The sequence below is a fragment of the Melanotaenia boesemani genome, chromosome 21, assembly GCF_017639745.1.
Source record: "Melanotaenia boesemani isolate fMelBoe1 chromosome 21, fMelBoe1.pri, whole genome shotgun sequence".
Lineage (NCBI taxonomy): Eukaryota > Metazoa > Chordata > Actinopteri > Atheriniformes > Melanotaeniidae > Melanotaenia > Melanotaenia boesemani.
In genome coordinates this window covers 1,800,243-1,812,251 of record NC_055702.1, presented here as the reverse complement: position 1 = coordinate 1,812,251, position 12,009 = coordinate 1,800,243, and the positions used below count along the sequence as shown (strand labels likewise).

General features: G+C 45.5%; 1 protein-coding gene across 1 annotated transcript in view; it reads left to right on the top strand.

Annotated features, from left to right (window-relative positions):
* htra1b (HtrA serine peptidase 1b) overlaps window positions 1-12,009 on the top strand; it is a 40,846-nt gene extending 28,837 nt beyond the window's left edge. Inside the window, exons 7-10 of the mRNA XM_041974441.1 lie at window positions 1,405-1,519; window positions 5,987-6,044; window positions 7,739-7,834; window positions 11,439-12,009. Of these exons, the coding sequence (XP_041830375.1) occupies window positions 1,405-1,519; window positions 5,987-6,044; window positions 7,739-7,834; window positions 11,439-11,607 (438 nt within the window). The 3' untranslated portion in view covers window positions 11,608-12,009. The remainder of the gene's footprint in view (window positions 1-1,404; window positions 1,520-5,986; window positions 6,045-7,738; window positions 7,835-11,438) is intronic.

Sequence of the window (12,009 nt, the reverse complement as noted above, 5' to 3'; positions counted from 1 at the left end):
TGCTGCAGAAGGTCCAGAGCTAACGCTGGAAGATGTCTCCTCTAACCGCCATGCAGCAAATAAATGAGCCAAAGTCTAAGAATTGAAAGAAAAAGCAATAAACAGCTGTTTTTTTAGGCCAGTGATACACAAGTGGGCCAGGTCTGCCTTCTAGTACCGAGTTGGACAGATTTAATTAAAACATTCATCACAGGGCACCACCAGGAAAAAGCTCTTGGAAACTAATAAGTGAACGTTGTTGTCAGTCTCAACGGTTAGAGATTGGAGATGATCTGAGCTTTGTGACATGGTGCATCATCCTGCTGGAAGCAACATCAGAAGATGCTCCACTGTGGTCATAAAGGGATGGACATGGTCAGCAACAATACTCATCCTAAAAGGGAAGGAGATCCGTTGGTCCAAGGCAGGATGGATCCATGTTTTCATGATGTTTCCAGCAGATTCTGAGCCGAGCATCTGAATGTGGAGCTGAAATGGAGACTCATCAGACCAGCAACGTTTCTCCATCTTCTATTGTCCAGTGTTGGTGAGTGTGTGTGAATTGTAGCCTCAGTTTCCTGTTCTTAGCTGGAAGGAGGAACCCGGTGTGTCTTCTGCTGCTGGAGCCCATCTGCTTCCAGGCTGGACGTGTTGGTTGGAACCAGTGCTGATTGGACTTCCTGTTGTCTTTCTATCATCTTCAGTCAGTCACCATGCCATGTTCAAAGTCACTTAAATCTTTCTTCCTCACTCTGATGCTCAGGTTGAGCTTCAGCTAGTCGTCTTCACCAGGTCTACATGGATACATGCTGCCGTGTGATTGGCTGGTTAGATATGTGTGTAAAGAAGCAGCTGAACAGGTGGAGCTGACGTCATTGAGTTAAAAAGACCAACAAGAGTGTTTTTATTGTTAAAGTGGTTTTTGTGATCTAAAGACCTCCATGACTGATGGAATCAGAAGGAAACAAGTGTTGATGGATCATGAATGTGCTCTGGTTCAGCATCAGCTGTTCATGGTTAAACATGATGGAACAAGATGCTGATCAGCGAGCACACGTTTCCAGGGTAACTCTGAGACCTTTATACCTGACGATGGGCTGTTAATGAGCTTAAATCACCTTCAGAATGTTGTGTTCTCAGATTAATGATGAAGACTCGCTGATTTCTTAAAATTTGTGAAACACAAGCAGAACTTCTTTTTCTTGGACCACATCTGCACGTTTAACAACACACATGTAATCTCAGACAGCAGCATTTAGTCCTCGTTAGGAAAGTAAAAGAAGAGTTTGGGTAAGTTTGGCTGGTGTTGCTGCACAGCTGACTCTGGTTTTCAGCCTGTTCTTCATCCACACAAAACGTCAGGTTTGCTGTTTAACAAGCTTCGTGTGGATGTTTGGTTTTTACTGGAAACTTGTGTCTGTGCAGGATGGAGAGGTGATCGGCATCAACACCCTGAAGGTCACAGCGGGAATCTCCTTCGCCATCCCATCAGACAAGATCCAACAGTTCCTGGCAGAGTCACATGACAGACAGGCCAAAGGTTGGCTCAGCTGACGTCACACAGCTCTCACACCACTTCAACACAGACTTCATTCCAGAATTAAACAGGTCATTTATCTGATAATTAGACGGTATTTCCTGGAAAGAGCTTCGTGGTCCAGTTCCACCCACACATGTGAAGTAAGTGTGAAACATTCTGTATACGTTCCGTCTGTTCCCCCGAGCAAAGCCTTCGAGGTCGTCTCCGTCCTGCAGATGCTCTCCAGCTTCTGTCTGATGACTCGGATCCTGCAGGATGCGATTTTTCTCAAACATATTGAGATTTAATCTTTTAACCTCCAGCTTCCGTTAAGTTTTTATTCAGACTTCCATCTCTGGAGCATTACCACGTGTAAATATGAGGGCTCTATATTCTAACCAGCATGTAAAGATGAGATCTGAACGGCTTCATTTACCAACTACAAGATGCAACCTGCAGCCAAAACATGGAAGTTTCCTCTAGAACTGGTTTCTACTTGGTCTAAACAGTCTGATGTTATTGGTCTGGTTTCCACCACAGCTCCTCGTTTCTCTACATGATCTCTGGACCACACATCCAGGTGACCACCCTCCAACCATGTGGGTCAACATGTGTCTTCATCCAGCTGGAAATCAGACAGAAATCCTGGTTTCTAAACTCTCCCTCGGAGGTGAAGATGCTGAGGACTTCATGTCCATCAGAGAGATGGAGCTGAACGAGCTGAATCTACGTCACTGGAGGAATTTCTGAGTTGAATTACGGTTTAAAATGGATCCAATATTCTATTAACATCAACACGTTATCTGAGATCTGGAGCGACTCAGTAAAAACCGTCTTTATTCACTTCGTCTGGACGTTTCACCCGTTGGACCGTTTTCTGTCTTCTGGGTTTTGGTCATTTCTGGAAAATGAGTCCATGATGAGGTTTAAGACGTGACCACAGCTGAGTGTAGCTGCCACATGATGTTTAATTTAAACGTGTCCGAACTCGTCTGCACCTCGTCTTATGAAGGTGTCGAACCCTCTCACCGGGGAAAGTTTGATGGGCTTCGCACCCATGGATGATGTGAAGTCCATCCCAGACTGTAAGAAGGACAGTCACCCACACCGTCTGTCCTCTGTGCTGCAGCTGCTCCTCTTCCTCCTCTTCCTCCATCTCTCCGGCTGTGAGAGGGTGGAAGATAAAATCAAGTGGGGGAGGTGAAGCTGAGAGATCAAAGTCCCGGCCGGATGCATTTTTAACTCTCAAGAAGATGCCATGTCCAGGTAAAAGAGGATGTTTGGTCCCCCTAAAAGACGACCGGCATGTCTGAAGCGAGTGGGCGTTGTAGGCGTGAAACCAGGATCAGGCCCCGTGTTCCGCGTTTCGATTTTAAAGCGATGCATCGATCAGCCCCACCCAAGGCTGGTTTCATACTCAGTTATTTGCTATAATTTTTTTTTTATTCTAAGATTGTTACTCCATAACAAATGATGCCACGAGTGTACTAAATATCTAAAAGTTTTTTTATTTCACGGTAGATTTCGTAGATTTGCAAAGGCGGGAGGCTGATTCTTTTGGGGGGGATCTGGAATAAAAAAGTCTGGAAACCTTGGATCTAAACCGATACTGTGTTGATCCAAAATGATTCTAAAGGGAATTTCAGATTTAACAGAAAACAGACACATGCATGCACCTAAATAAAGTCTTTTGTTATATTTTCCACGCTTAAAACACACGTGGTGTGTTACATCTGTCCTGCTTAAGCATTACCACCTAGAATAAAACATACTTTAAACACCTTTCAGACATGATTATAATCTCATGCTTTACCATTTCAATAAAGCTGCACTGAGCCTCCTCCAACCTGGAACAGCCCAGTAATGCTGCCCAGGAACACGTTGATAGTTCCAGTTATTCCAGTTTAATTCCAGTTCCAGCAACAGCACGGATTTCCAGCTGTTCTTCAACACAGAGCTGAGGGTAGCATGTCCTCGACCACACGTGTGTGTATGGTGAGCACATGTGGTTCCCATGTGAATCACATGTGTTTTACAAATGTAGTTCACATTTGAATTATACTTGTTTTACATTGGGTTTCTACGTTTGTCACATGGTTTTTCCTGTAAGGGTGGTGGTTTTTCTGTAAGGGTGGTGGTTTTTCCTGTAAGGGTGGTGGTTTTCCTGTAGGGGTGGTGGTTTTCCCATAAGGGTGGTGGTTTTTCCTGTAAGTGTCATGGTTTTTCCTGTAAGGGTGGTGGTTTTTCCTATAGGGGTGGTGGTTTTTCCTGTAAGGGTGGTGGTTTTTCCCATAAGGGTGGTGGTTTTCCTGTAAGGGTGGTGGTTTTTCCTGTAAGTGTCATGGTTTTTCCTTTAAGGGTGGTGGTTTTTCCTGTAAGGGTGGTGGTTTTTCCCATAAGGGTGGTGGTTTTCTTGTAAGGGTGGTGGTTTTTCCTGTAAGTGTCATGGTTTTTCCTGTAAGGGTGGTGGTTTTTCTCATAAGGGTGGTGGTTTTCCTGTAAGTGTCATGGTTTTTCCTGTAAGGGTGGTGGTTTTTCCTGTAAGGGTGGTGGTTTTCCTGTAAGGGTGGTGGTTTTTCCCGTAAGGGTGGTGGTTTTTCCTGTAAGGGTGGTGGTTTGTCCTGTAAGGGTCATGGTTTTTCCTGTAAGGGTGGTGGTTTTTCCTATAAGGGTGGTGGTTTTTCCTATAGGGGTGGTGGTTTGTCCTGTAAAGGTGGTGATTTTTCATGTAAGGGTGGTGGTTTTTCCTGTAAGGATGGTGGTTTTTCCTGTAAGGGTGGTGGTTTTTCCTTTAAGGGTGGTGGTTTTTCCTATAAGGGTGGTGGTTTTTCCCATAAGGGTGGTGGTTTTCCTGTAAGGGTGGTGGTTTTTCCTGTAAGTGTCATGGTTTTTCCTGTAAGGGTGGTGGTTTTTCCTGTAAGGGTGGTGGTTTTTCCTATAGGGGTGGTGGTTTTTCCTGTAAGGGTGGTGGTTTTTCCCATAAGGGTGGTGGTTTTTCCTATAGGGGTGGTGGTTTTTCCTGTAAGGGTGGTGGTTTTTCCCATAAGGGTGGTGGTTTTTCCTATAGGGGTGGTGGTTTCTCCTGTAAGGGTGGTGGTTTTTCCCATAAGGGTGGTGGTTTTCCTGTAAGGGTGGTGGTTTTCCCCATAAGGGTGGTGGTTTGTCCTGTAAGTGACATGGTTTTTCCTATAAGGGTGGTGGTTTTTTCTGTAAGGGTGGTGATTTTTCATGTAAGGGTGGTGGTTTTTCCCGTAAGGGTGGTGGTTTGTCCTGTAAGTGTCATGGTTTTTCCTGTAAGGGTGGTGGTTTTTCCTGTAAGGGTGGTGGTTTTTCCTGTAAGGGTGGTGTTTTTTCCCGTAAGGGTGGTGGTTTTTCCTGTAAGGGTGGTGGTTTGTCCTGTAAGGGTCATGGTTTTTCCTATAAGGGTGGTGGTTTTTCCTATAGGGGTGGTGGTTTGTCCTGTAAAGGTGGTGATTTTTCATGCAAGGGTGGTGGTTTTTCCTGTAAGGATGGTGGTTTTTCCTGTAAGGGTGGTGGTTTTTCCTTTAAGGGTGGTGGTTTTTCCTATAAGGGTGGTGGTTTTTCCCATAAGGGTGGTGGTTTTCCTGTAAGGGTGGTGGTTTTTCCTGTAAGTGTCATGGTTTTTCCTGTAAGGGTGGTGGTTTTTCCTATAGGGGTGGTGGTTTTTCCTGTAAGGGTGGTGGTTTTTCCCATAAGGGTGGTGGTTTTTCCTATAGGGGTGGTGGTTTCTCCTGTAAGTGTGGTGGTTTTTCCCATAAGGGTGGTGGTTTTCCTGTAAGGGTGGTGGTTTTCCCCGTAAGGGTGGTGGTTTTCCTGTAAGGGTGGTGGTTTTTCCTGTAAGGGTGGTGGTTTTTCCCATAAGGGTGGTGGTTTTCCTGTAAGGGTGGTGGTTTTTCCTGTAAGTGTCATGGTTTTTTCCTGTAAGGGTGGTGGTTTTTCCTGTAAGGGTGGTGGTTTTTCCCGTAAGGGTGGTGGTTTTCCTGTAAGGGTGGTGGTTTTCCTGTAAGGATGGTGGTTTTTCCTGTAAGGGTGGTGGTTTTTCCTGTAAGGGTGGGGGTTTTTCCCTTAAGGGTGGTGGTTTGTCCTGTAAGTGACATGGTTTTTCCTATAAGGGTGGTGGTTTTTCCCGTAAGGGTGGTGGTTTGTCCTGTAAGTGTCATGGTTTTTCCTGTAAGGGTGGTGTTTTTTTCTGTAAGGGTGGTGGTTTTTCCTGTAAGGATGGTGGTTTTTCCTGTAAGGGTGGTGGTTTTTCCTATAAGGGTGGTGGTTTTTCATGTAAGGGTGGTGGTTTTGGGGTCCTGTCTATCTACATAGTTCACTTACAGCTAGAACTGACTCTGGTCTCCACGTCCTCACCTCGCCGTCTCTGTTGTCCGTCGTCCTGTCCAGATCATCTACCTGTAGGGTGTTACAGACATCTGGTGATGAGGGGAGGTGTTTAACGCCACATTTCTTTGTGTTCTTCAGGTAAAACGCCGCTGAAGAAGAAATACATCGGCATCAGAATGATGAGTCTCACTCCAACGTAAGTTTCTGTTTGTGGTTACCGTCCACAGAGAAATGTCCGTCCCAGAGGAGTCAGTAAACCTGTATCTGCTCACAGATTATTTTCCATGAATGAGAAGATGATCTTAAAGCATTCGTCTGTGTTGATGCAGTGATCTAACCTCCCTGAACCTCTGAAACTGATGTTTCTCAGCTTTCGTAAGTAAGGAGGGTGGTGATCAGACTGAAAGCGTGACCTCAGCTTTAGGTGTCTGCCGCCAAGTGACCAGTCTGAACTGGAATGTGAGTCAACCCGGGACACAGTCCGCGGGTCAGAGTAAGGCCAAAGCTGAAAAGGCGAGGCAGGTTCATCTGAAGCTCGATTCAACCACAGGGTGATTCAACGAAAAGCAGAAAAACAAAAGAGAAAGGAAAAAGAAGGAACGTTGGATAAAACAGGATGAAAACATGATCAAGCTTAAAGATTCCAGCTTCAAAGAACCAGATCCAGGCGTGATGTCGTAGTGACGCCTTCCTTGAATTACAAACAAATAAAAACGGAACCCGGAAACAAAGGAAGGAAAATGGTGGACATCAAGTAAGGTGTCTTCTTTCTTCTGGTCAGGTGTCTTTAAACAACATTAAATCCACAGTGTATTAAAACATGGAACTGTCCTGCTTTGCTCTTCCTGCCAAGTCGCACAGGAAGTGATAGCTCCTACCAATCAGTGGACTGCAGCATATCTAGCTCCGCCCTTTTGGGTCAGATCGGTAAGATTTGGACCTAAAAAGTGAGACAGTCCAGGTGGGATGTTGGCAACATATTGTATACTGCCCCGTCCTGTACCGAAACCGGACCGGACGGGACCCACTGGTGGAAATGGAGCTGACTATTTCAGAAATACAGCACCAGGTATTATCTAGGTTACCACAAGCAAACAAACAAATAGCTTGTTGTGTTTTCCAAGTAGTTCTTTGGATCAGACTGGAAAGTTTCACTTCCTTCAGGGTCTTTTGGGTAAGCCAAATTAATTTATATAGCAAATTTCATTCATAAAGCAATCCCATAGACATCGTGTTTCCGCGGTCTGAGCTAGAGGGAAGCTGTAGAAGCTGAACAACATAGAGCTTTTTGAGTAGATCTGTAGTTACCAGCTGACACAAATGAGCCACTTTCTAAATAATTTCTAACCACTGTTATAAACCGCTGGAGATGAGGGGAACAAAGGGGTTGAATCACAGTTCTCCCTGCAGTGAAATGAGATTTGCCACATTTAGATGTTTATTACGAACGAGAAGATAAAATCCTGGGGAGGAAACTGTTTTTCTCCAGACTCTAACCTGCAAAACCTTCCGCACATTTTGTTGTAATTATACTCTGGTATTTTGTTTACAGCCCAACAGCCGAAGCCACAGGCAGTCGGACTGAGATGGTTATTTAGTCTGCATGAGATGAGAGATCTGCAGCTTTGTTCCATCCTCAGGAAACATCTGAGCCATTCTGATATGAGATTTTATTCCAGGCTCTTTGCTGTAAAACAGGGTTTAGTTAAAGGGAGACAACATAAAATTATTCTGACTCTATGAAACCTCCTCAGAGTTTCCTGCAGTTCGTACCTGACTGTCACGTTTAAGTTCAGACTGAGTCTTTCCATCATCCGTCTTGCTGTGTTGACGGGATTTTGTTGAAAAGCTGATGTTCCGGCTGTTTTTTCTCCTGTTTTCTGGCCTCAGGCTGGCGAAGGAGCTGAAGGAGAGGCATTTAGACTTCCCTGACGTCACATCGGGGGCGTACATCCTTGAGGTCATCAGCCGAACTCCAGCTGAGACGTGAGTGTCTCTCTCTCTGCTCTTCTTACAGCATCCACCTCCCAGATCTGCAGCTTGTGATTCCACAGCAGGGTCAAAGTATTTCCGGATGTTCAGGATGCTGGTGTGTTTTCACGTTGCACCGACTGTACGCACGGCGGCTCGGTGGGGGAAGGATTTCTGCTGCTGCTCCACGGTTCGCTCCGGTGCTCGGAAAGTTCAGCTCTGGTTTTAAAGCTGCTGTTTTGCTTTTGGAAAGGTCCTGAAAGCAGAAATGTAAATGTTTCTCACGCAGAGCTCCGTCTGGCAGAGGACAGACTGCTGCACTCACACTGGAGCACATTTTGATTTCTCTTTGGCTTCGTTTCAGCCCTGGAAGAGGAGCCTCTGAGTTTAAAGATGCTGCTTTGGCTGAGAATTACTCAGAGATCCCAGATGAAAACCTTCACTTCAAGTTAAACGCAATCATTCTTCACTCGTTTTCTGGTCTGTCACATTTCAGGCTGCCAAGTCAAAGCATGAAAACAAAAGTATGAGAGACCGTGGCTGAAATGATCATTTTATCAGCTTCTCATTTATTTTAGCCGTTTGTTTTTACCCTGTCCTGTCCAGCATCATGTCTGGCTGTGGAGGAGGAGTTTAATGGATATAAGACCCCTTTGGTTTTAATCTTTATCTTTTCATTTGCTCATTGCTGAATATTTAAATGTTTGTAAATGTTTGTTTGCAACAAAAGAGAGAGAGAGAAGAAACAGCAAATAACAGGACAACCAAAACTAAAAAACCGTCTGCTACACCCGCAAAACCACAACAGAGAAACCAGCAGCTACACCAGCAAAACCACAACAGAGAAACCAGCAGCTACACCCACAAAACCACAACAGAGAAACCAGCAGCTACACCCACAAAACCACAACAGAGAAACCAGCAGCTACACCCACAAAACCACAACAGAGAAACCAGCAGCTACACCCGCAAAACCACAACAGAGAAACCAGCAGCTACACCCACAAAACCACAACAGGAGGAAACCAGCAGCTACACCCACAAAACCACAACAGAGGAAACCAGCAGCTACACCCACAAAACCACAACAGAGGAGGAAACCAGCAGCTACACCCACAAAACCACAACAGAGAAACCAGCAGCTACACCCACAAAACCACAACAGAGAGGAAACCAGCAGCTACACCCACAAAACCACAACAGAGAAACCAGCAGCTACACCCACAAAACCACAACAGAGGAGGAAACCAGCAGCTACACCCACAAAACCACAACAGAGAAACCAGCAGCTACACCCACAAAACCACAACAGAGAGGAAACCAGCAGCTACACCCACAAAACCACAACAGAGAAACCAGCAGCTACACCCACAAAACCACAACAGAGGAAACCAGCAGCTACACCCACAAAACCACAACAGAGAAACCAGCAGCTACACCCACAAAACCACAACAGAGAAACCAGCAGCTACACCCACAAAACCACAACAGAGAAACCAGCAGCTACACCCACAAAACCACAACAGAGAAACCAGCAGCTACACCCACAAAACCACAACAGAGAAACCAGCAGCTACACCCACAAACCACAACAGAGAAACCAGCAGCTACACCCACAAACCACAACAGAGAAACCAGCAGCTACACCCACAAAACCACAACAGAGAAACCAGCAGCTACACCCGCAAAACCACAACAGAGAAACCAGCAGCTACACCCGCAAAGCCACAACAGAGGAACCAGCAGCTACACCCGCAAAACCACAACAGAGGAACCAGCAGCTACACCCGCAAAACCACAACAGAGAAACCAGCAGCTACACCCACAAAACCACAACAGAGAAACCAGCAGCTACACCCGCAAAACCACAACAGAGAAACCAGCAGCTACACCCGCAAAACCACAACAGAGAAACCAGCAGCTACACCCGCAAAACCACAACAGAGAAACCAGCAGCTACACCCGCAAAACCACAACAGAGAAACCAGCAGCTACACCCGCAAAACCACAACAGAGAAACCAGCAGCTACACCCGCAAAACCACAACAGAGAAACCAGCAGCTACACCCGCAAAACCACAACAGAGAAACCAGCAGCTACACCCGCAAAGCCACAACAGAGGAACCAGCAGCTACACCCACAAAACCACAACAGAGAAACCAGCAGCTACACCCACAAAACCACAACAGAGAAACCAGCAGCTACACCCACAAAACCACAACAGAGAAACCAGCAGCTACACCCACAAAACCACAACAGAGAAACCAGCAGCTACACCCACAAAACCACAACAGAGAAACCGGCAGCTACACCCCGAAACCAAAACTGAGAAGCCAGCAGCTACACCCGCAATACCAAAACAGAGAAACCAGCAGCTACACCCGCAAAACCAAAACAGAAAAACCAGCTGCTACACCCGCAAAACCACAACGGAGAAACCAGCTGCTACACCCGCAAAACCACAACAGAGAAACCAGCGGCTACACCCGCAAAACCAAAACAGAGAAACCAGCGGCTACACCCGCAAAACCAAAACAAAGAAACCAGCAGCTACACCCGCAAAACCAAAACAGAGAAACCAGCAGCTACACCCACAAAACAAAACAGAGAAACCAGCGGCTACACCCGCAAAACCAAAACAAAGAAACCAGCAGCTACACCCGCAAAACCAAAACAGAGAAACCAGCAGCTACACCCACAAAACCACAACAGAGAAACCAGCAGCTACACCCACAAAACCAAAACAGAGACACCAGCAGCTACGAACGCAAAACCAAAACAGAGAAACCAGCAGCTACACCCACAAAACCAAAACAGAGAAACCAGCAGCTACGAACGCAAAACCAAAACAGAGAAACCAGCAGCTACACCTGTAAAGACACTAAACAGAAAATAATGGCTTCTGTTAGAAAACAAAGCAGACAATCATCAGGATCACCTACAAGCAGAAGACAAGCTGAGAAAACATGAACACCAGCAACAAGTAGATGAAAACATGATTATAGCTGATGGGGATGACAGCTGCAGGACGACTGGATAATAAGCATGTGTGTTAGTGAGCGAGTGTGCATCAAGGATCTCACCATTATAGATTATTAGCTTCTCCAGGGCGGAGGTTGTGTTTTTTTTTAACTCAAAATGTTTTGGATGGATTTTGATTAAATTTTCTAAAAAACAGAAATGGAATAAAGGAACAATGATTACATTTCGGGGGTTGTCCAGATCACCGCCTGAATCCAGAATTTTTTAAGGGGAGAAAGAGATTATTTTGGTGTTACAGCTTCATTTTCTAACTCAAAAATAATGCCCACATTGGCGGAAGTCTGCTGTCTGAGTGCTTCTAGTTGTCAAAGAAATAATCACAATTTTACAATTATAATGATTATTAATTATTCTAAATGAACGGTAAATGGTCTGTATTTATAAAGCGCTTTTCTGTACCTGGAATGATACCCAGAGCTCTTTACATCACACACACATTCACACACTGATGGCATGAAGTGTTCATGTCTGTCTTTACCACCCGTTACTGTGGAGTGACATCATCAGTGATGTCATCAGCTACGTTTTCTGCGTCTTTTTGAGTTGATGTCACTGAAACGTGATTTCTTTGTAACAGCGCTGGTCTGAAGGAGAGTGATGTCATCATCAGCATCAACGGCGAGCAGATCACCTCAGCCAGCGATGTCAGCGCCGCCATAAAGCGGGACGAGAAGCTGCGGACGGTGGTGAGACGAGGCAACGAGGACATCATCCTCACCATCGTCCCCGAGGAGATCGACCCTTGACCTCTCAGCTGACTGAGTCAACGCGAGTCGACCAATCCCGAGCTGGCTCTCATTGCTTTTCGACCAATCATGAACACTGAAAAAACAAGCATCCATCAACAGGCGTGCATGTGTGTGCGTGCATGTGTGTGTGTGCGTTCCTCTTCCAGGTTAAATCGCTCTGAGAGGTCGGTTACTCTGGAATTAATCATGTTAGCTTCCATCTCATCTCCATTTACCTTCTTCTTCTTCACGGCTCTTATACTCGACTAACGCTGCCTACCTACAGAGAGGTTACTGCAGGTCACCGTAGTTCACTGAGTACTGTACGTCCTGGATGGCATATTTTTATTAATATTTTTGCCTCTGTGTTTGATGACAATGTTTTAAAAAAAGGAAATAAAATTATTTTTAAAAACTTTG